The 25,664-nt window shown below is 33.3% G+C and overlaps 2 protein-coding genes across 2 annotated transcripts; both read right to left on the bottom strand.

Annotated features, from left to right (window-relative positions):
• Positions 1 to 7,157: 7,157 nt before the first annotated feature.
• Positions 7,158 to 9,282, bottom strand: LOC7455962 (clathrin coat assembly protein AP180). The gene has a single exon (XM_024584297.2). It carries the CDS (start codon positions 9,106 to 9,108, stop codon positions 7,222 to 7,224), a length of 1,887 nt encoding a protein of 628 aa, XP_024440065.2. The 5' UTR covers positions 9,109 to 9,282; the 3' UTR covers positions 7,158 to 7,221.
• A 9,569-nt stretch (positions 9,283 to 18,851) lies between these two features.
• LOC7455176 (glucan endo-1,3-beta-glucosidase 12) lies at positions 18,852 to 21,609 on the bottom strand. Its single transcript, XM_002320448.4, has 3 exons — positions 21,054 to 21,609; positions 19,657 to 20,976; positions 18,852 to 19,118 (listed from the first exon to the last, which is right to left on the bottom strand). Exons 1-3 carry the CDS (start codon positions 21,109 to 21,111, stop codon positions 19,084 to 19,086), a joined length of 1,413 nt encoding a protein of 470 aa, XP_002320484.1. The 5' UTR covers positions 21,112 to 21,609; the 3' UTR covers positions 18,852 to 19,083.
• Positions 21,610 to 25,664: the final 4,055 nt, after the last annotated feature.

The following is a 25,664-nucleotide window of genomic DNA, read 5'->3' as shown; positions in this document are numbered from 1 at the left end:
CCTATCAAGCCAATAAGATCACATTAGGACAACTCTCATACAATTTTATTCAAGACTTGAGCAATGCAAAGAGTCGGATTAGGAGTGTTCAAGTTTGACATGCTTTATCGAGTTTAATGACAATGCCAAAAAGTTATTGCTTTCCAATCTTGCTCGGCGCCCTACCATACAATTTGCTTATTTGCACCAGATACCAGTAAAGAAAAGTGTTTGCTGTGAGTTCTCTTTAAAGCTACTATACTATTGCCCTAAATCCTAAACAATCCTGTAAATTTCCACGCTTCTTCCACCGCCAGAGCTTTTCGTCTTTCTCGTTATTTCATGCCCTAATATTAAGATTGTTTCTGTATTTATCATGTATTTATCTTGCGTGTCAACACAAAGTAAAGTTTGTATTAAAAAAAAAATTCAATTCTATATTTTAAATTTTTAGGTTAATATTTATATAATTTTTTAATACTTCTTCAATTCAAAGTTTTTTAGACTTGAAACTTGCACAGACTCATACTATCTTAGTCTATTTTTTTTTTCCAGTCCTTGAGTTATGCACTTGAAAATGATAAGGACAAAAAATGTTTGGTTTGGCCACTTTCAATGGCTAAACTATTTGTTCTTAGTGCCAAAAGGTTTCCCATGATGAGAAGAGTTTGATTATTATGGGTTTCTTCTATAAACATGCCTAAAAAAGTAATGGGGTTTTATTTTGATCCAGTTCATTTTGTTTTTTTAATGATTTGGGGATGTTTTAGGGTTATTAGATGGTTTAGGGTGGTTTGTATAATGTTTATTAGGTGTTTTTAAATAAAAATAAATTAAACATTTTCAACCCAAAAAACTCACCCTTAAATTTCCAACTACCACAGTTGTGGCTGAAAAACATAAGGCTCAAGCGCGCTAGATCTACCTTAGGCCCTTGCGCTTAGGCTTAGTTTTTTGGTCTTTTGATTTTTTTTCTAATCTTGTCCTTCAATTTTGAATTTTTTTTCTAATTTTATCCTTCAATATATAGTTGATTTTAAATGTTTTTTCATATTTCATGTATCATATAATAAAATAAATAAATTTAATTGAACCTAGAAGAGTTTATGACACCGATAACGGGTTTGACAAGTTAACCCAGACTCTTTCTTTTTTTCTTTTTCCTTCGATTCTAGTTTCCTTTGAACCTATCAAATCAACAAGACCACGTTAGGGCAGCTCTCATATAATTTTATTTGAGACTTGAGCAATGCAAAGAGTCGGATTAGGAGTGTTCAAGTTTGACATGCTTTATCGGGCTTAATGACAATGCCAAAAGGTTTTCTATAGCCTAGATTTTATTTTTCTTACATTCAAAGATTTTTTGGTCGAAGCAAAGTAGTGCGAGAAGTAACGTAGTATAACTTGAGGAATTAACTCAACATATCCTTATATTTTTAGGTATAGTCTTCAATCTATCATTATAAGTCTAATTATTTTTAATTTGCCCTTGCATTTTATATCATTTCTCAATTTATCCTTCTCATGTATTTTTTGTTATAATAACAAAAATATTCTCACATAAGAAACTTAAACCTAACAACATTGTCATATGATGTTAAAATTCTTTTTTCATGTTTAATTTTTTAAAAGTAAATCAAATTGGATTAAGTTTCTTGTGTGAAGGTATTTATGTTAGTTTTGATGAAACTTTTTAACTAAATAATAGATTAAAAAAAATGACCACATACTTAAAAATAAATTGAAAGCAATTAGACCTGTAAAACCATATTACAAATTAAGTTTTAAATATAAGGATAAATTTATCTCACTTGACATCGCGACGACCCACTCTCATAGTTTTTTTTTTTTTATGTTGTGAGGGGGGAAGGAAGGTCGAAACTTATGAAAAGTGTAAAGAAATCATTACCTAATATTATGGTCATTGAGAAACCCTAACTGATTTGCAGAGTTTTAAGGTAAGGGACTGATTATGCTAAAAAAGAGATATTATCACCCTAAAATATCCTACCTAAAGTAAACTACATTGCTACTTGTCTTTTATTCCAAATGTTCTATTACGCCTAATCTACTAGTGGTCTATGTACATGGGTGAGAATAAGTCTATCATAATGAGTTAAATCCTAGATGGTTGATTTAGACCTAACCATTTTAAGGTCTTGTTCATTTTTGTTACTCCTAGTTATTATCTTTTGATAATACTAGGTGAATTAACATGTTTACACATGGTGATCCTAATCATAACATGTGACTAATACTTATCAAGTCATGCTAATGAATAACCAATGATATTATATTGAGTTCATGAATTCATCTCAAATCTCATGAAGGGTTCATAAATAATGCCTTATTAAGATTCATCTATCTTATAATATCCCAAGTTCACTCATAATATTTGTTGAATGGAGATTGTGTACTCCACTCCTATCCAAGCAGTGATCTCCATGAGTTCATCTATATGGAAATGAGATATAGTGACATATAGGTCCTTTTTTTACTTAATTTTTACAATTACCTTTCTATATTTTAATTTGTGTTGTCTTGTTTCTTCTCATTAGTGTTGTTACATCAGTGCTATGAGTCGTGTATATACATCGATAACAAATGAATAACTCATCAAATTTTATTATTTTTATTATTAACGATTATTAACATTCATATGTGAGAACTTATTAAAGTGGCTAATACTCCAAATTATTTAGTGAATATTGGAATTGGACATTTCTAAGACTATTTATTATTATTTTTTGAAATCAAAAGGATGAGTTACTCCTCTTTTTATCAAAGGTAATGACCCATACTGAGTTCATTTAACCCTAAATACCAAAAGTGAATAGCAAAACATTTTTTTTTACATGGCTTTTAAGAAAAAAAGACATGAGTTTTAAAAAGCATGGAATGTAGACCCAATGGGTTTGATGTAGGCCGAAATCCTCAATGAATTTTACAATAAAAAACAAGATTCATTGGATATGAATATGCATGCATGAATGAGAAAATATTTTCATATGTTATTTGAACTGAATGACAATGCAAATATGCTTGTCATAAATAAATAAATAAAATGATATTATATCATTTGAGATGACAATGACATGATCAAGAACACACAAAATAACAAGATGCAACTTGAGGGGCTTGGTTGGAATGTTAACACAAATACCAAGCTAATAAAAATTATTCACTCCAAAAAATCACACATCGAAATCAACAATAAACAAAAATAATGTTTAGGGTTTGGAAAGGACCTTCTAAAGGTCACTGAAGTGGACTAAGGGTTTTTTTGGGAGTGTGGTTGTGGTTGTTTTTTAAAGTGTTTTTCACTCAGAAATGCATCAAAATAATATATTTTTTTTATTTTATAAAAATTATTTTTTATACCAGCACATCAAAACGATCCAAAAATACTAAAAAAATATTAATTTTAAGCAAAATAAATACAAAATTTTTGGGAACGCAGGTTGGACCGCGTTTCCAAACGATCCCTAAAAGCTGCTGGAATAATGATGGTAGTGACTAAATAGTGAATAGTTTTTGACACGTGCTTAGAGGGGTTGTTATGGTTGGTGTGTTGTTGCACACACCATAGTGTATGATCAAAGTGTGGATGACTTCTCATGGTGCACCGCTCTATGATCTTCCTTTTGGTTTTGGCAGTATTGTCCATCACCATTGGTGGAGGGAGATAAAAGGCGTTAAAGGTCCAGTGGTCTTTTCTCTCCCTGCTAGTTTGTTTTCTAACTTTTAGTTTTTCTCGCACCGAGGTTATTGGTTATACATGGCTTATATGGCTATATATTACTCATAAAAGAGAAAATAATAATGATGGTCTCGCCTTATTTAGAGGTTGCAGGGGAGAGAAATCAAAGAAAAACGTTTTGGTGTCTATTCTCTCTCTCTCCTTGATATGCGTTGATGCATGGGTATTTGGTTTCAATTGATTATAGGGTTTTGTATAGCACTTCAAGATAAAAACAATGGTAGTGGTCTCATAAAAAAATAAAAATTCAAAGGTGAGTGAAATCAATGAGAGAAGTTTGATTTTAGAAAGAGAAAGATGAGGCCATGGTTTTTTTTTTTTTTTCATGAGGGAGAAAGGTGGGGTAGATGAATAATGTTCTTTTTTGGTTTGTTTCTTTAAATTTTACCTTATTTTTTTCAATTCTTTTTATGGTGGTTCCCTTCTAACATGGCCAAGGGTTTTAATTAATGTTTTTAAGAGAATGGAGGAAGAAGATGATGAATAGTCATTCCTAGTTTTTTTTTTCTTTTTTATTTATAGTCTAACTTTTTTTTACTTTCTCTCAATTACTTAGTCCTAAAGTAACTCAATTTTGTTGTCTCTTTTTTCTCTTGTTTTGCACTTTAACCCCTTGTTAATTTTTCTTTCTATTTTAATTTTTAATTTTATCATTTTTTAATTTTGGTTATTTTAAATAACACCAACATCAATTTGATAAGAAAAGTAATCAAGAAATACAAAATAGACATTAATGCATCAAAAACATATTACTTTGAATTTGATTTTTTTGAAAAGCCATCAAAAAAGATAAACAATTGAAAATTATAAAATGGACGTGTGAATGATCGAAATGCATCGAAAACATGTTTTTATTATTATTATTATTTTGGATTTTTAGAAAATATTTTGAAAAATAGAGGGGTTAGAAATTGGGTTATAGCAACGTGCTTGACTATTTCTTCTCCTTCTTTGTCATTAACGAGAATTACATTTACTTTCTCCTTCTTTATCATTATTCCCTTGCATAATATGGTCTAATGCAAATAAAACATCTTATGTTAGGTTCAAATTCATTCCCCTACACTTTTGGTTGTTCGTCTTTCCCTTTATTAATAATAGGTTTGAATCTTTTCCTATCGAACTTCTTTTTCTTTTCCTCCCACTTATCCTTTATCTTGGATTTTGAGAGGGCTATAACATAATCTTTTTCAGTGATTGTCTTAAAATCCACCAACTTGTTGACATCAACAGTGGCATGATAAATCTTTCACATTTTATTGCCTCAACTCCATTTATGCCTAGGGTTAGAATAAGAACAAAATAAGTCTTTTTTTGACATTTTCTCAGTGTATAAAATGAGAGAACTAAACTCTTTCATAAATTCCCATACATACTTATCTTATTTCAACCTTTTCAATTCTTCTCATGCAAGTAGAAAATATTATTTGGTAGGAACTGTTATTTCAACTCTTGCTTCAAACATTCCCAAGTATTGATCATGGGTCATCCAATATTCAAGACTTCCTTTGTTCTTATTCTCTACCATAATTTCACATCACTCGTAAGATATATTATTGTGATATCCATTTATTTGCCCACACCAATCTTGGCAATATCAAAATACTGCTTCATAAACCATCTAGGTGGTGGCCCAGTGATAAGAGCTTGGGACCAATATCATAAATTCCCGTACATACTTATCTTATTTCAACCTTTTCAATTCTTCCAAGTAGAAAATATTATTTGGTAGGAACTGTTATTTCAACTCTTGCTTCAAACATTCCCAAGTATTGATCATGGGTCATCCAATATTCAAGACTTCCTTTGTTCTTATTCTCTACCATAATTTCACATCACTCGTAAGATATATTATTGTGATATCCATTTATTTGCCCACACCAATCTTGGCAATATCAAAATACTGCTTCAGAAACCATCTAGGTGGTGGCCCAGTGATAAGAGCTTGGGACCAAGAGGTTTGCTCCCTCTGTGGTCTCAGGTTCGAGCCCTGTGATTGCTCATATGATGGCCACTTGAGACTTACATGGTCGTTAACTTCAGGGCCCGTGGGATTAGTCGAGGTGTGCACAAGCTGGCCCGGACACCCACGTTAAACTAAAAAAAAAATACTGCTTCATATCCCATAAGAATTTTTCTAATTTCTTAAAACTTCTCACACCATCAAATGACTTTGGTTCTGGCAATTTGAGTTTGGACGTGATAACCATAGTGTTAGCAATTCGTATCTCCACATCGGGCATGTTGTGAAACCACAATTGGAACCCACCATCATATTGTCATTCAACATAAGCATATGGAACAACTTAAAAATACCATAAAGTCCTACATCTTTAATTGTTTTAAATAACCTTGTGAGTTCTGGGTTACTATATATTAAAATTATATCAACATCCAAATTGATGATATAGTTTTTTAAATAATATAAATACAGTTCTTTTACGTGCATTCCAATAAAAAGAATTATATTTACACTGTTCAAAAAATCATATCAACAATTTAACTTTTCTATATGGTTTTTATTATTCGAACTAATTTCAAAACACTAATCTCATGGATACGTGAAATTAATCCCTCCCATTTTCACCTTCCACTCGTTTGGCGGATGTCACTTTCGCTTACCTTACTCGACGTTATCGTTGGTAGAGAGAAGTGAGAATATGATGCTCTGAGCTTTGGATTCCTAATCTGTAGTTTAAGGTTTTTGTCGAGAATATTGAGTTAGTCAGGGGATTGCTTGAAATATGCCGTTTTGGATGTAAATTGTTGATTTTATTACTTGCATTTGATTTCTTAGCTTATAGGATAACGCAATTATACTTGTAAGAACGAAATCGAACAATTGTAAACTCTTTTTTTTGCGTGAAAAACAATTGTAAGCTTGTAGTTAATTAGCTTAACTTGCTAAATTTTATGGGAAAAAAAAATAAACTTGCCAAACTTAATGTGCAAGTAATTGGAAAATGATATAAATTTGTATTTATGAATTTATACAAAAGCCCCCAACCTTACACACTATGCCTGATTGTAGTATAAACACAGAAGAAAAGGCATAGAAAAAGGAATTGGAGAAGGCAAGGAAAAGAGGAACATGCTAATCAGGTCATGTCAACGCAGGAAGTTTAGGAAAATATCAAAATGGAGGGCATGTGTATCAGTGTATGTCAAGAATTGTACCATCACGACTGATTGAAAAGGAAAAAGGAAAAGGAAAAAAAGGGTTATATAGAATTAACATCGGGCTAAAGGTACATTGTTTTGGTATTTCCTATTTATGCTGAACTCAAAAGCGAAAGCTAAAGAAGGTAAGAAACAAAGGATGAATATGATATTTGCCAGTTTTAAAATTATTTACATGATCATGCTATAAATTCTCTTAACTATTTTGCATTTGTGCTTGGTTTTTGCCAAAAAAAACTCTTGTTAACTTCACGTACTCACATAGTCGAAGTTTACGGCAATTAATATTCAATGCTTTCGTATCAAATATATGACATTTTCTTCGCTATAATCATGTCCTGCTGCTGCAGCCACAATTGCTGTTGTTGCAACATAATTTGTTGATCCATGGAACCATTGGGTTTATGTCCAGCAGCCATTTTAGCAAGGCATGATGCAAACGGATCGTCTTCGTTGTGCAATCCTGCTGCTGTATCAGATTTCTGCACGCTGAAGGTTGGGGTGGCCTGAAATGTAGGGGCCATTGAAAGCATATCATTCACAGGACATACTGCTTGGCTGTCTGTGGGAGCAACAATTGCTGGTATTTCAGTTGTATCTTGAAGAAATGGATTGTATTGTTGATCTGGCAGTGAAGCTTGATCGAAGATATTGTTGGCAATCGGAGGCTCTAATTCACTAGCGACATGAGCTGAATCTTGATCAAAGAAATTGCACGCGGTGTTGGGCACAAATCCAATGGTCAAATCTGGCGATGCTTGCATTGACTGGCTTGCTGTCTCTGCTAGGACAGCCTCCCAACCATCACTTTGATCGGTGCTCGAGTCCAATGCCGAGGCTGAGGTTCGCTGTCCTTGTTCTTGCTCTTGCTGGTGGTCTTCTGGTGGCCAGCCATCCAAAGATACAAGATCTAAAATACTATTTGCCCCACTTAACGTTCCTTGATCAATGGTGAATGAATGAATCGAGTTAGAATCAGCAATACAAAGGATGTCTTCAAGAGATCGTTTCTCAAACAGCTCCAAGTAATGATCCATAGACGTCATAGGTGGGCTTGATCCCATGTCCGTTACGCTCATGAGATCCTCCAGTGAGGTACATTGTGAGCCAAATTCAGATCCTCTCTCTGAAAATATCTCATTTGGTTCTGAAGATTCGTCACACCTGCCATAACTATCAATGCTTGGAGAAGCATCGTCATTTGATGGTGCTGGAAGGAGCAAATGTACTGGTGATCTACCATTTGTAGGGATAGAAGATTGATCTCTTAAGAATTCTTGTAATGTTTCTATAAGATCTTCTGATATCTTCTGCACACATGGGTACTCAGAAGTTCGTCCGACCCCAAGGCTTTTACACAAATCATAAAAGGAGCATAGCTCTTCAAGTTGTTTTGAGGCCTTGACACAAGTTTGGAAGGCAGTAACACAATAATGAGGTTGTAACTGAAAGAAACTATCTAGAAGAAGCGCAAGTCCATCAGAAATATCACGATAGAGATCAAAACTCTCTTGTACAATGGCATACAAAGAAACTTGCACCAATCTGTTTGTCTTGGCTGCACCCGCTGGTCTTGTTGCAACTGCTCTATCAAGCAGTTTTTGCCAGTAAGAGAGTTTATCCAGCAACATTGCCGGTTTCATTTCAGAAACTGAATCGTTGGCACGTCTGCTTCTTGGATGGCTATTTTCCCGTTCCCGGTTAGTAAATCTTCTTTGAAGTTTTCCGGTGAGAAAGCAACCCAACCGCTCGTCAAGATATAGAGCAAATGTCCTAACAAAGGCAGTGTAATCCCATGGTTTTGATTTGGAGTCATCTCGAAAGTTGGAAATGTTGAGAACTTTTGCCCCACGCTTCATTGCAATAAGAACCTCTTTAGGGAAGTAGGGATCACCGTCTTGGAAAATTCGGAGAACAAGCATGAGAGACTTAAGAGCAACGATCCAATTTCGTGTCTTGCCGATTCTTTTGGCAATAGCTTGAGCAGAGGAGGCTGCATAAATTTTGTTGGAGGAGATCAGGTTGAGCACTTCGTTAACATAACGTTCATCAATTGGGACGGCATCATGTCTGGTGGCCTTGAGAATTACAACATCAAGGTTTGATGCATTGGCGTTAGAAACCTTGGCAAGGCTAATGCTGGTTTTGTCTTTCACAGCACCGATAGCCTTCCTTAATTTGCTAGGCATGATGTTCAACCACAGATCTTTTTCCAGTACAAACCTTAATCTGTTTCACTTTTCACCTTCTATTTTCCTCGAGTAATTAAAATTCTCTCTTCTTTATGACTTTCTTGAAAGGGGTTCTTCAACATGGAAGGAGATTTTGGTTTCAAGGATACTAGGCGTAAATTCTACCAAAATTTTGATGGTGGAGGCAAGAGTCAACTGTAAATGCCTCTGATCCTTGCCGAGTTGTGGCCTTCGCTAATCTCGTAATTTTCGTTGGCCGAGCGCTAAACCTGTTTGCTATTCTAGACATTGCTGACTTTAATCTTGCACTCCATGCATGGTACTATAACAGATTACGGTATATTTTTTGTTACAACATGTCTTGGATATTCTACATTGCAGGTCTTGTTAGCTCATAGGACTATCCTTCTTTCTTCTTCTTATTTACCCTATTTTACATTGTGTCAGTATTATAAAATTAAAAAAAAGGTTAACCTCTCAGGTCTGTCTCCGATGGTTTCTAGTTCAAATCTAAAAATAGCAAAACACCGACGCAATAATCTGTTTTCATCAAAAGTACAATTATCGATAAAATAATGGACAGAAAAATATCATCAAAAAACATATTATCGGAAATTTTTATGTCATCGATTATTATAATATCGGTGATATAATCACCGATAGATTCACCGACATAATTATTACGTCAAACAAAAAAAATTAACGGCAACAATTCCATCGGTAAATCCATCGGTGATTATGACATATTGCTGACAAAATTAATCCATCAAATCATTACATTTTTATGTATTTTACCAAAGGAATAATCCAATGGTAAATCCATCGATGATTATATGCATATTACCGAAGAAATTAACCCGTAGAAAAATTACATTTATATGTATGTTACAGATAGAATAAACCGATGATAATTCTATCAATATTATATGTAATTATTTACAAAAATAAAACACACAACATAATTAAAAAAATTAAAACAAAATTATATTAAAATAAAAAAAGCAAATTTGTATAATTAATTTTAAAAAATATTATTTAATACAATTTATCTATCTAGGTAACAAAAGTTGGAGAAGAAAATGGAGGTGAATCTTCATCGAAACGAGGAGCACAAGTACTAGGGGGAGTTATGTGTGCAACTCAAGAGTTGCATGCCACATTTGTAACTCCAAACAAATTAAAACCCCAGCTTCATTTCCCTTCCCTTTCTTTCCTTATTTCTCTTCTCCCCCTTCACTATGCCCTTCTCCACTGCTACCCCCACTGTAACCCACCCATCTCTCTTTCCCCAACCACAAAACCACCAAGTAGCAACCACGACATCACCTCCTTTGCTCTTCACCACGATAGTATAAGACTCTCATTTTATACCTACATGTTTCTCTTCCATTCTTGGTCGCCACCAACCATATTCAGCATTTAGAGGTATATTACACACTTCCCCTCCATCAAATTCATAGTATTTGTGATAATTTGTGCTAATTATTGATTTGGTTATTTTAGGATTTAGGATTTTATTTTTTAAGAAAAAAATAGGATTTTTATGAATTAGATTTAAAATATGTTAATTATCAATAAAATATTAATTTGAGTTGTTAATTTTTTTTTATAAAAAAAATTGATGAATTTGAGTTGTTGTCGATGATGAATTAGGGTTAGGGTTAGGGTTTTATATGTTAAATTAGAAATTTTATCGAATTAGGTATAAAATATGGTAATTAGCTATGGAATACATCAATTGAGTTGATAATTTTTTTATTTATAGAGAAAATTGATGAATTTAGGTTTTTGTCGATTATGTTATGGTTTAGGGTTTCGTTGAATAAACTTTTATTAAAATTATGTACCTTGATTAATTTATGATATTGATAAATTAGACTTGAATTTTGTTATGTTGTTTATTAGAATGTATCATAGTATTGGAATACCATGCATATATAGTGATACTATGGTCAAATATGAAAAACAATATAAGTATGAGTGTTGCAAATATTCAAGTTACTATATATATGTATTATAAGCATCACGTCTCATATTATAAAGCATGGGTAGCTAAGCAAAAAATACTGGAGCGATTGTTTGGTATGCATGAGAAGTCTTTTCAAATATTGCTTAGAATGTTATTAGATCTTGAAGAATCAAATTCGAGTATAGTTATTAATTAGGATCATAAAATAGTTTATAGCAATAAAGCAATCTTCGAAAGAGTATTTTAGTCATTTATTGCTTCAAATGATGGGTTTCATTACTATCATCCTATGATTGGCATTGACAACATTTGCTTGTATGGTAAGTACAAGGTTAAGTTGTTAATTTTAATTGCATATGATATGAATAATAGGGTTTATTCATTATATGTTTGCAATTGTTGAAGAACTTATGAACGATAATTAGAGATGATTTTTAGATTTGTTTTATCAGTATGTAACTGAAATGCATTAGGTTTGTATTGTATCATAGACCTGTGGTGATTAATAATTCCATGACACAAATATTTTTTGAGCCGGTTAAGTATCATCATTATTATTTATGATACTTTATTAGTAACTTTAACACTAGGTTAAAAATGTTGCCTTGAAAATTATGTTGCATAGGATAAGTCAAGAGCATTCAAAATAGGAGTTTGATAATTTATATGATTATTTGATTGAGATGGATGATACAATCAGATAATGGCTAGAAATTGAATCTAAAGAGAAATTGACACTCTTATATGATTTTGGTAGTTATTGTTATGACAATATGACCACCAATTTGTTAGAGATTTTTAATAATATATTGAAAAGTGTTCATGGCTTACTGTTAATAACTATAGTGTAGTTGACCTTTTTATGTATAATAAATATTTTATTAAGTGAAGAGACAAAGTGGAAGAATTTTTAAGGTACGAGGTATTGTGGCCTCTAATTGTTTTTATTGAATTACTTTTTGATGCGGCAATATCTAGAACACATATGACAAGTGTAGTTAATCTTGCAAAAGTCTTATTTTAAGTTGAGACACCCTTAATAGTTGGTGTTCAAGGAGAAGTATGGGAAACAATTGGCATTGATGATGGAAGATGCAATTGTGGTAAATAGCAATATTATCATTGACCATACTCACATCATATTGCATCTTGTACTTTGTAAAATATTGACCATGTATAATTTGTTGATCCTTTTTTCTGTAACAAGTAGTATAAAAATTACATGCAAAAAAATATATTACTCTTGTGGCTTATCATGTCAGATGATGTGCGACTAGAAATTTCACTTTAAATCCTACTCACATCCACAAGTTTTACAGGGACAAGGTGGACGCAAAGTAGCCTCACCAGGAATGGGTTACAAATTTATTTATTTATTGTTATTTAATAGTCCATTTTTTAGTTTGGAATTGTTTTCTAATATATTTATTTCATGTATTGATAGGTTATATAGATGTCATGCTCCAAGGGTTTGAAATTTGCAGCTTCACTGATATGTCGGTAGGGAGAAGATTTATGGTTAGCACAAGTCTCGTTGCACTGTTTTGATATCATTAAGATGTATTACCCTGATCAAATAGTGTGGCAATTTAGATTGTCTCAGCACATCCTGGATTATGTTGAAACTGGTGACGAGTTGTATAATATCAGTCATTAGGGTAAGCAAGAAAGAAATTGATTGATGATCCATACAACTTACCTGGATCTTTGGCATGCCATGAGAGATTGGATATTTTTTAAGCAATATCCGATAATTGATATAGACAACTACAAGAGATGGTATTTGCCTATAATGCATCAGTTTACTGCACTTACATGGTTATGCTTTCCCGAGACGTACATGTAATAAGATGCATTACAAGCGTCGTCATCGGAGACAAAATCGATTGGTACGTAATATTTTTTTTACATAGCATTTATTAAATATCTTGTTCATGTTATTGTTGTTAATGAATGCTACTTTTTTATGTTTTTATTAGATGCATTATTTAATATGAGATGCTAGGAGAGTAGCAATTGCACTTCATAAAGGACTCGATGAGATGGGATGTATCATGACTAACATTACACTCAATTTATATCATGGTGAACTTGAGGAGGTTGAGCATCTCAAAGCAGCCTTAGCAGGTGTTAAGGTTGCTTTTCGTGAACGAGAACATGTATTTAGGGAGGCAGGTCCATCCACGAGCACTCTAGGCTCATCTATAAGTTGTGGTGATTCTAATATTGACCTCTTCACGAGTTTTGTAGGCCCGTTCTTGATTTGGACGAGTTGGGGTGGTACAGATTTGTCCATAAGCATTACAAGCCCTTCCGTGAGCTAGGGAAATTTTTAGATATAGTTATATTATATGCTTTAATGTTATAAGAATTATGAATTTAGTTTAATTTTAATAAAATATTATGTGATTTGTTAATTGTTAATTGTTAATTTTAATGAATTGTAAATTGAGGAGTGTGCTGATTTTTTATTGAGTGTTGAATTGTAAAATTTGTTTTGTACTCAAAATTGTGAATTGTTGTTGTTTTTTTTTTTTTTTTTTTTCCTGTAAAAGAGAGTTGAGAGGCCGGAAACTTTTGAGGAGATATTTGTTTGGTTGAGTTGCATGTGATGCATACAACTATTATTTTCCTAAATATTTTTTTGTAATTTTCTTTAACTGTGCAAAATAAAAGAGAGAAAAAAAAAAATAAAGCACTTCTGTAAACAAGCCTGCAACTAGTACAAGATAGCACCAGAAGCTGGGCTAGATAGCTACGTAGCACTCCAATAGTTTGTCCGATTGATGTCGGCATTTGACTGAATCCACGAAGAAATCCTGATCTGAGCAGAGAGCCCTACCACACTGGAAAATTGCGAAATAATCACGGTAGGACATGTCTTTATACAACAGGTCACTGCATGCAAAACCAAAAAAACAAAGGCTGCTCCTATTTATATAGCCCAGGAGCTACTAGGTTTCTAAATGAACCAAAATTTATATATATATATATATATATATATATATATATATATATTATTCTTAAGTCAGTTTTTACAGGAGTTCGAGCTAAGTAAGTTCATCTATTATATTTAATATAAGAGAATATATTTATATAAATGTTGATCTTAGATTTTAAATTTAAAAAACTAATAAAAATCAAACTTACGAATTCAATACAGAATGCGGTATCGATAATTTTACAAAAAAAAAGAATATTTTTTAAAATGTTTTTTAATATTAACATAAAAAATCATATAAAATTTTTTAAAAAAAACATTAAATTAATATTTGTATACTCTTAATGTATTTTAGAAAATACTTTTGAATAGAACAAAAACTATAATATCAAATAGTGACTAAATGGAGCACCTTACGAGCTCTATATACTTGTTTAGAAATCACCAAATTAGCTGTGATTGTAGTTTTTAGTTAGGGATGGCAATGGTTTCAATGGATTAGATTTCTTGATATTCATACTATAATTATTATTTATTGGGTAAAAAATTAGATACATATAAATTATATATCGGGTTTCGAGTATGCAGTGACTATATATTATCTACTATTATTTATTAATTAATAAAAAATAAGATAATAGATAATAGATATTTGAAGTATATATACTTATATTAAATAATAAAATAATAAATATTATTCATACATATGTGTTTTATATCAATATTAAGGTATGTATATATTTGTATTAAAAATAATCTAAATATTTTACTTTTACTAATATATTTATATAATATAAGTATATATTTCAGATTAGATTATGTCAAGTTTCAAGTGTGTTTGACATTATTTATACCCATTAGATCCAAGAAATGCATAATTTTAGTTATAGTTATGGATTTTAAATATTTAGTAATACTTTAAAAATTAATATCATATACTTTCATATATTATTTTTAAAAACTATAATTTATAATTTTTTTTATAGATAATAATTACAGCTAAATGAGACAGCTTTTTCACCTTCTCATGTATCATATATTTGGGATTGCGGTCCAAATAGAGATTCATCAAAATTTAAATTTATTTTAAAAAATAATTTTTATATAATTTTAAATCATTTTAATATACTGATGTCAAAAATAAATTTTAAAACATAAAAATATATATTTATATAAAAAAAAACACATTAAAAAACTTCATATAATACAATCCCAAACACTCCAATAATGCCTCGGCATTTCATCTACACAAATGACAATACTCATAATACAGCATGTGACCAAGCAGTAACAGGGGCAAGAAAGAAAGAGGCAAGGAGAATCTCTGCTACTAGCTGTATCATGCTTGCTGACGTGGGAAACAAAGCCCGACATATCAGGTGGCCCACCACATGCTGACACGGTTACCCTTATTTTGTTGGCCTCTACTTTTTCGATTATAAAAAACTTTTTACTTCTTTCAATATTCCAAAATGTTTTAAACAATTTAGATTTAAATTTACTGGTGCTGGCAGTAAAATTAGATTGTCGGCATTCTAAACAATTCAGGGCCAAACTTTTATTCGAAAGTAAAATGTATTGAAAAAAATTATTTATACATTATTAATAAGTATATTTGATATCAATTTAAAAATAAAATCCATTCACATTTGCAGGTTAAGACTTTATTAAAAAATATATTCTTCAATATAAATTATATAGCATAGATTATTTACACGTATAAAAACACTTCTTAATGAATAAGAAATTGGTTCCCAAAGTTTTCAAACCTAAAATTCATGTCTTATTTGAAAATTATAAGCATTTTAAATAATATATTGGTGTCTTGAAAAGTAAAAATTGAATTCATAAGGAAATAATAATTTTAAAAAATAGAGTGCATGGCCATGTGAACTTTATAATTTAAAAAAATTAGAGGACATGGCAATGTAAATTTAATGTAAAACTACACTCACTCGACTTGGCTTGAATTTGAGTGAAGTATAAAATTATTTTTTTTATAAAATAATTATTTTATCTGTACATAATTATTGACTTGTCTAGATTTATTGAATATTTTATCAGTACATTGGCACCTATAAACATATTTATTTAAAATTTAATGTCTAGTCATATAACAAAATATGACTTATTGTTATCGTGATTAGACTAATTATACGCTTTGGACCGAGACTTTGAAGGTTATACATTAGCATTTATGAATATTTTTATTTAAAATTTAATGTCTAGTCATAAGAAGAAATATAACACATTATTATTGTGGTTAAAGCAGTCATAGTCCTTTAACTTTGAGTATGAGTGTAATACATATTTGCGTTCAATATGATTAATTTGAATTATTTAAGTTTGTGAATGATTTATAAATATGTTTTTGAAAGTTAAAATCTTTGAAGTACTAATAATTTGGTATAATAAATGAATTTATTATAAGATTTATGTATTATTCAGTTTTGACATGCCTAATCCAAGTTAAGAAAATAGATTGTTATTTATCAAATGGGTGACACTCACCCCAATTTATTTATTTATTTTTCACATGGTTTGAAAGATATTTAGAATGTGAAATGATTACTTTAGAAGTTTATAGTTGATTCATAAACTTTAATATTTCAATAATTAGATCAATTTATGATATTAGACTTCTAATACATTTGTTTTTATTTGACATTAAACTTAAGTTATTTGATATGAGGTGATTTAAATAAGATTTATTTAATTAATTATCCAAAATATTTTTTAACATATTATTATTTTGAGTATAATATTTTAATTAGAGTTGAGATGTGTTACATGTCCATAAAACATGTAGTGATGTCATGCAAAAAGAATACTTTTATAATTTTTGGGTTTGGGCGTGACATTACCTAAACTAATCCTCATGAGTTAGGGCTGCAAACTAAAAATAAAATGATACAAAAATGTCATTCATGATGAAAGGCAATATTTTATATACAATACTGTATATCTTCTCAAAATCAATTTGTGGCACTATGCACATAAATATGTTCAAAGCTTTTTTCTATAGGAAGCAAGTATTTTTGACATAGTACATTATGTCAACTATAGTTTTGAAGCCCGGCCCGGTCTGACGGGTCGACCCGGGACTGGAACCGGACCGGGTTGAAGAAAAAATAGGAAAAGAAAAAATTTGGTGTAACCCGGTCAAAAATCCGGTTGCAACCCGTTGACTTTTGTTTTTTTTTTACTAAAACGACGTTATTTTGTTTTTTTTTTTAAGAATTGATCCAGACGATTCAGTCAAAACCCGAAACTCAAACCTTAGACCGTGCTGAGTATAAAAACTATGATATCAACAACATCCATATGTATTTATTATGTCTATTAAAATCAAAGCTAAAAATACTTCACAAAATGAGACTCCAAGGTTTTCAGCAAGATGGATAGGACTGCGTACTGCTGAACCAGCCTTATGTGTAACTTGTATTTTGAATTTCGGTAACTTGTATTTTGAATTTTGTTAATGTTGTTTTTTAAAGTATTTTTTTATTTGAAAATGTATAAAATAATATTTTATTTATTTTTTAAAAATTATTTTTGATATCAACACATCAAAATCATCTGAAAATTCTAATAAAAAATTAATTAAAAAAAATAATTAAAAAAATTAAGAATATTTTTTAACACAAAAGCAAACAGGATTAAAGCAAAATAATTGTCCGTTGACGAACGTCTCCCATTCCCATTGCTGGATGAACTATAAGAAAAAGGTAAAATTCACTGAACAAACGAAAAGTGAGGGTGTGTTTATACCGAATCAGGATCCAATGTAACCACTACGTTTTAATCTTATCCAAATATCCAAGCAGGACCTACCATTTACTTTTCACTGTTTATCCCTCTATGGAGTGGGAAATGGGAAGACTCTTGTTCGCGTCAGAAGTTGTGCCTGGAAAGTTAATTTTGAGCTCTTTGCGATAACTCATGTGCAGGTCAAATCTTAAGGAGCTGGATTGGTGATTAAGTAGAGGTATTTCATTTTTTTTTATTTTTTAAAATTAAAATTAATATTCAGGACAATTTATTAAGTGTTTTTATAATTGTTTAAAAATATGGTTCAAGAATATTTTTATTTTTAACAAGAATAAAAGGCCTTTATGTGCTCCATATGTTTTGCTGTTTGTGCCCCAAACAAAACTGAAACTAGATCCACATGCTAACATCGATTTTACTGCGTCTTTTTATTAGACTAATCAAGAACGTCTTCAGATTGTTAGCCCAAATAAAGTAGATTTTGATTGAAAACTTCTTGATTTGTGAGTACAGCAATTTCTTAATTTGGATTTCCATGGAACCATATTACGAACAAGTTCCCTGGAACTCCCATCTTACAAAGCAAAGCAATGGTTTTCATAATGATGGACGCAGGACTCGATAGACAGCAACGTCCTCAATATGCAGCAAGGTGGAGTCATAATCTTTTGTTTCTCTTCCAAAACGAGGGATTTCCTTATTTTCAATTATTCAGTTCGCTCGTGAATCAATGATCGCTCGGCCGCATCGAAGGTCAACAACACCTGCAACTGGGCACGAGAACCACACGTTGTTCCAGGCAAGAGGCAATTATTAATGACCATCTACATGTCTTCTTGCATCACACTTTAGTGTTCTTAAAACTTCTTGATTTTTTTCTACTATAATCTCACATCTACCACTAGGTTTTTTCAGGAAAATATCTTTCATTGCCGTGATAGCATCGGAAAAAACCAAATTCCGATTCATGTGGTGGTGTTCAACTTGGTACGATAGATTATCTTTCCCGTTGGAGGAAGGGAAGAAGGGAGTTAAAAAGCAAAGCATGGATGAGAGTCGTCAGATAAACAGTAAGCATATGATGAAAAAGTGAGTAGGAACATGATGGACTATAATTACAGACAACCCCACCTTGTCAAAATAATTGTCTAACAACTCCCAACTACTCCAAAATTACAATAAACAGCTACAAATTACTATATAATAATAACAAAAAGTGTTCTCTGAGTCCCTTAATTTCACCTAGTCTTGAGTGGAAGCCAAACCCCCCTCCTTGTGGGCATTTTTATATTCAATATCCCGTTGGAAACTCGCACACCCCAAACTCTGCAAAGACGAAAACATCCTCCATGTTAGTAATATACAGTATAATAGTCTATGAAACTATAAGCGAGGGTATATCAGCAAAAGAGCAAAGGCCACAAATTTTTTACACTCAAGACTCAAATGACATATTAGACAGATTTTACCGTCAATAGCCTATTAATTACCCTGGTTGGTGTAAAAACAGACCACTTAATGCCGCCTCGGTAACAAACACCGACCCTCCACGGTTAAAAACAAAGCTCCAATTATTGACTAAAGATTTACGGAGGTCAGAAATGGGGTCCATGGTCTATCTCAGTCACGTGGTTTCTTTTCTTTACCCTTTCTCTGACCTGGCTGGCACCAATAGTCCATCCTTTGTGGACCAGCACTAACTTACACACGTTGGTCGCTACCCCAGTACCCCCTCCCCACCCCTACGCTGGAGCATGTTATCAAGTTTGGGCACTCGTTTTCTAAATTAAGCTTATCATGCACAAGTTAGCAAGCAATAACGAAAATAAGCAAGATATAGAAGAGATGAGGCTAAAATACGCACTGGGTTCTTGGGTGACAACAAAAGCTGCTCCTCCGAAATAACAGTCCCCCATCCCACGCCCTTTCTTCTGATAATAACTGTTGAAAGCAAACGAAGAGTGGGCCACCAGAGTGTTAGGACTATAACACGTTGCATCAGGCTGGATCGGACGGCAATCAGCACCTCCCTCACCACAAGCGAAGTCCAGAGCCGCCTGTAGCTTTTCCTTTCCCGCATCAGGATTCGCGACGCACCATGTGTTCCCTGTAGTGCTCTTGGAAACACCTCCACGAACAGGAGCAGAAACCTGTTGACCGCCGGAGACCGGAGAACGGCTAGGAGCCTTGTAATTCTTGAGCCCCTCCACAGTAAATGGGATATCATACACCTTCTGCTGGTCGGGGTAAAAAAGCCCATAATTTCTCTCCGATGTGGGCCCATCCTTCTCGTTTTCGTTGAAGAGAGCGAAGAGATATACGGTTAGATCTGCCTGTGGTTTTAAAGGGGTCCCACCACCAGTGAGAATTCTACGGACGAGATTGCCGTTGTAAGCAGCTGCATTTTCCACGCTGGCACCAACCTCATTCTCGTCGCCTTTGGAGGGCCACCCTGTCTCGGTGACAACCATTTTGACGTCGTCATACTTCAAAGCAGACAACGCTGCAAAAACGGCGTCGATTTGGGCATCAAAGAGATTAAAGTATTTTAACCCGTTACCCGAATCCACAACACCCGGGTTTTCTCTAAACAAAGCGTAATCTAATGAAATGACATCAGAGTTGGACTCGTAGGCGAAAAACGGGTAGGCATTGACCATGAGGTAGGACCCGGTTTGACGGAGGAAATCCAACATGGGCTTGAAAACTGGTTCGATCAATTCGGGTCGGAATGATCCGGCAGAAGATGGGTAAGAGGATTGAAGAGCGCTTAAAGCTATAGGAGAAGAGACTTTAATGGAAGAGTGGAGGTTAAACTTGACCAAAGCTTGATGAATATTTTTCATGGCTGGAATGAGGAACTTGGTGGTGTTATGAGGGTCAACGAAAACTTCATTACCAACGGCAATGGATTCGATTTGAGTAGAAGGGTGGTAAGCAACGATGTTTTTCTGTACCCAAGAGCGGGCAAAGTTAGGGTACTTCGCAGCAGAGTAGAGAAGTTGGTTTGGTAAATCGACGGTAACTTTTATACCGGAACCAGACAAGGCTTTGAGCACAGCAGGGTCAGTGTCGTAAACCTTGACACGCTCTAAACCTTGAGATTTAACGAGGTTCACCACTTTCACAGCTGATGGCAAGTTGTTTGCTATTCTTCCATAGTTCACCCCGACTGATCCCGCATCTGCAAAACGAACAGCACATTGTGAAAAAAAAAAGAGACGAAACCAACAAAATAGACACAGCATTAGTTACTCATACCTGCAAAAGCGACAACGCAAAGAAGTAAGAGAAAGCAGGGGAGGAAGTTAGGATCCATGCTCTTGTTCTTAGGGAAGCAGAGCAAGCAAGAGAGAGGGAGTGTTATAATAGAAATGGTACGTTGGAGAATGAGAGGGTTTGAAGGTAGAGTATAAAAAGAGAAGGAGAAGAGGGAGGGTGCGTTGAGGAGACCTAGATGGTGGGGTGGGTCCCAATCTCCTGCCAATTGACAAGAACAAGAGGCAGAGAATCGAGAGAGAGGAGGGAGAGAGATGCAGCCGCTGCACGCACCACGATCCAGGCTACACTACTGACTTCACTACCCACGTGGCCCCACACAAAAACTCGACCGTTCTATTATCAACAGAAAAGCTAAAGAAAATAAAAAGATCGTGTCCGTTTAAGACGGCTAAGGTTCATCGTTCACGATGTGGTCTTGAGCTGTGTTTTCTTCACGTGTCGTTCAGAGAGCTGGATGTTGAAATTGAGAGGACAAGAGGGTGAGGCTCATTGATGATGATGGTGGTGTGCTGCACTGGATGAGGGAACTCAAAAGATACTGCTATGTTTTTTTTTTGGCATAAAAAGATACTGCTATGTTTCTTTGCTTTTATGAACGTTGGGTTTGGGGAAAAAACAAAGTTGTGATTAACGGGAAAATCAAAAGAAATTGGGTCAATAATAATTATGTAAACAGGAAATTGAGTAGGTCCGGTAATCAAACATTAAGTCAAATCCAAACAGTAGTTAACAACGTTCAGTTTCTTCCTGCGGCCAAGTTAATTCTTTTTTATAGTGTAAATAACGATATTAAAACGCTGTTATTATATTTTAAAGAATAAAAAAATTAATGACTAAAAGAACTAAAAAAATAATAATTATCAAACCCTAAAAATCAAACTTTAAAAGAATAAAATCAAGAAAAAAATATTAAAAAATAAAGCACCAGCAAAATTAGATGAGGTTGTCAAAACCAGCAAATAATATCATGCGGAAAGGATAATCCAATAAAAGTAAAAATATATGAAAAAAAAACAAAGTTTAATTTTAAAAAAAATTGAATTTTGAAGAACAAAATAAAAAATGACTTCTAAAAAAACTCGAGCTACCCGGATAAACTTTTCATCTACATCATGAGATGGGGATAACCTGATTGAAAAGAAAATTAAGGAAAATAACAAAGTTTATTTTTTAAAATGAATAATTTCGAATGATGTAATTGGAAAAGAAAATGACGTCAACCCGTATTAACTTTTCAAACTCATGACTTTACCCAACAGGTTGACCCGTGTCCCAGGTGACCTTTGGTTTAGACTAGCTCAAGTTTCAAAAAAAATGAAGGAGAATTGATCCAGTATAAAAATTAGAGAAGGGAGATTCAGAACCTTCTTACTAAGGATTCTAATGAGCCTTTATAACTCATCATCTCTTTTGTCAAAGAGAAAAAATTCTCTCTAACTTGATCAGGGAGAAAATATCTCTGGCTTGATTAAAGGGAGAATATATTTATACGCTTGGGCTCAGCATTTGGTTGAGCCTTAGAGAGATGGGTATGACAGATCACCAGATCTATATATGATTGGGCTCAGCACTTCGTTGTGCCTATGTGAGCTAGGTGTGGCAGATCATCAGACTCATTCATGCCTTGGTTCAACAAGAGTTTGGTCTGGTAGATTACAGACCCATATATATATATATATGGGCTGAGCACTGACAGATCGTCAGACCCATACATTATTGGGATCAAACGTTTGGCTGAGCCCGGGAAAGTTGGATCTAGCAGATCGCTAAACCCATATGTATAGGGACTCAGCGTTTGGCTAAACCCAAAGATATTGAGCTATCACCTAGTTTATGGTTTCTCTAAAAGAGAATACAAAATAAAAATAAAATATATTGATCTATTAGTAGCCCCAAGTCTTTATGTATTTATTATGCAAAAATTAAGAAGGTTATTAGTAGAAAATAAGAGCCATTTTTACTTTCTTCATAAGATTTGCTTGTCCCATAGAGGATTGTTGGGATTCCTCGTAGTTAGATGACTCATTTCTATTTTAAAGAGGTGTCTCTTGGGAAGTAAAATGACGGCATGCAGTTAATGCAATAATTGAGTGGATTTTTAGAGATTTTAGATTGCATGAAAAAACACTCATCAAACGATAAGGGTAGGAAGATGTTCCTTTATAACCCTAGTCGTTCTTACATCTGTCTTTTCTTTTACCTTTTTAAATTTTTAAAAAACCATTATGTTGAAAATCTTAGACTATTTTAGTTATAATACAAGGAGACAAACTTATTAATAAAGTATTCTTCACCGTTAATTTTTTTCCTTCCACGCTTTATACCAAAATACAGGAAAAAAAAGTCAAAATTGTTTCTAAAAAGAGGTGTTACTACCCTTAAAAAGGAGTTTAGATTCCAACTTAAGGCTAAAAGAAGTGACAGGGGGTAAGGGTCCATCAGAATAGTCCACATAACTAGAGTGACACCTAGGTATCCATATCTAATTAGGGGAAAATAGCTCTCCTCACTAAAGTTCTTTTCCTGTCAGTGTCTTCAAAATTTGTTATCATTTGGTGCTTGGTATCAATTATGGCAATGATATGTCATGAGCTATGAAGGGGACTCTATGTGGGAAGCCTACATATGTAAAAAAATAGAGGTGAAGATGGCAAATAATGCGGTACAATAGGCCAATTAACCCCATAGGTGGAATGCAACAAATCTGAAGTTGTTCTTATTATTGAAGAGTTCCCCCCTAATGTAAACTATAAGCCTCATTTGAGATTGGACAAAGAGAAAACATATGATTTGTTGGCCTCAACTTCAACATAGTATGAAATCAATAAGATGGCTAAAAGATATTATCTAATTGTTTTGCAAAGTATACCACTTGCTTATTATTTTTTCGCTTTGTTACCAAGTTGATTAATGACTTCTTATTCTTATATGTAGGGCTAATAACAGAAAGAGATACAGAAATTCAGCAAGGTTTGCAGAAGAGAGTTCACCAAAAAAGTCTTCATCTCTTGTTGTGGTTGAAGGTAGGGCTGGTGAAGTGATGGAGAATTACCCCATCATTGTTGATAAACTCTTTGTTCCTAAAAAAACAATAGTGGGAGTTAGAACTCCCCAAAAAAATAAAGTTGAAGGTAGTTGTACTCCCCCAACTAAGGGTTAAATAGATTTCATTCCCTCTAAAGTGTTCACAAGTGTTGTCGCCCACTTTAAAAGGATGCGGGTCTCCATCCCAGTAGAGCTTGGTTTTTCAACTTCGATTGTAAAGGTTTCTATGATGGCATTTCATCTACCTTAATTTATAGACTTTCTAACAGAGGCTGCAACAGCTAGGCTTTTTATTTGGATTGTTCCTGAAGGAGTTGAGTTTGAGGATACTTTGGCTGAGCTCTGTAGCCCGAGCTCCTTTTAATTTCCTCATCTTGACTAATGAGGAAAGGCAGCTTATGAAAGCTATTATTTGTAAAAGGTTATATAATCATCATTTGACGTAACTGGTCAAATTGCGTTTAATGTAAGGAACCTTCTCATTCACCTTTTGTTTAGTTCTATAACTATTATTCCTACCATTTGCTTCTTGATAAATCTTTATGATGTGCGCCCATTCCAGAAGACGTTGGGTGGTCGAGAGGAATTATATAAGGGAGGTTATTTCCACTAACATGACAAACCAAACTACCTTCGAGCAGTCAAAGAAGGAAAAAATTTGTTGTAGAGGTTGAATTGAAAAGCTTTGGAATGGCTTATTCAACCCTGGTGGAACAAATACAAGACATTGTTCTTCAGTTGGGCTCTAATGACAAATTTTTTCGCGTCGTCTATAGCCAAATGGATTCCCTAAAACGGAAGGTCCTTGAGTTAAAGACCATCTATGATGGTCAAAAGCTGAGCTTTTTACTGTTAGGAAATAAGCCCAAAGTTTTTGGACTCAATTAAAGGCTTTGAGAAACTCTCCTAGGGAATTTTAAGAATTTTTTGGGGGGTCTGTGACTCTGATAGAAACTGTTGGAGACAAGATATTTTTAATAATATCCAATTTGCATTTCTTCAATCAATCAAGGGGAGTGTGAGTGGATGTTAATGTTGCCTTCAATCTAGTCTTGGTGCCTGACATCGCGAATGTATTCCCAATCAGGGTTGTTGCTACCCAACATGGAGAATATCTAGCTAAGGAGCTTGAGCTAGATATTTAAGCCTTATTTCCCTCTTTTCCCTTATCAATGTACACACCCCTGATTTTAAGGGGTTTATTCATATGATATTTTCATTTTATAATATTTTGATTCTTATTTATTTCTCCATTTACTAGTGTGTATAGATCTCACACCTATAGTAAACATTCCACATAGGGTTTAAGACCTTTAAAAAAACTTTGAAATTTTATATGAGTCCAACGTCTACATATATAAAGACATTTATCAAAATTTGAACTTGTATAGGTCCAACACCCATATTAAAAATTCTATACAAGTCCATAAACCTTTATGAAATTGTTAAAATTTGTATGGGTCCAATGCTCGCATAAAAGAAGACATTTATCAAATTTCAACTTTAAATTGCCTAACTTTAATCAAGATTTAGAAGGGATCTACC

The sequence above is a fragment of the Populus trichocarpa genome, chromosome 14, assembly GCF_000002775.5.
Source record: "Populus trichocarpa isolate Nisqually-1 chromosome 14, P.trichocarpa_v4.1, whole genome shotgun sequence".
Lineage (NCBI taxonomy): Eukaryota > Viridiplantae > Streptophyta > Magnoliopsida > Malpighiales > Salicaceae > Populus > Populus trichocarpa.
Note: the sequence above shows the minus strand (reverse complement) of the source record. Positions and strands in the feature narration are given on the sequence as shown.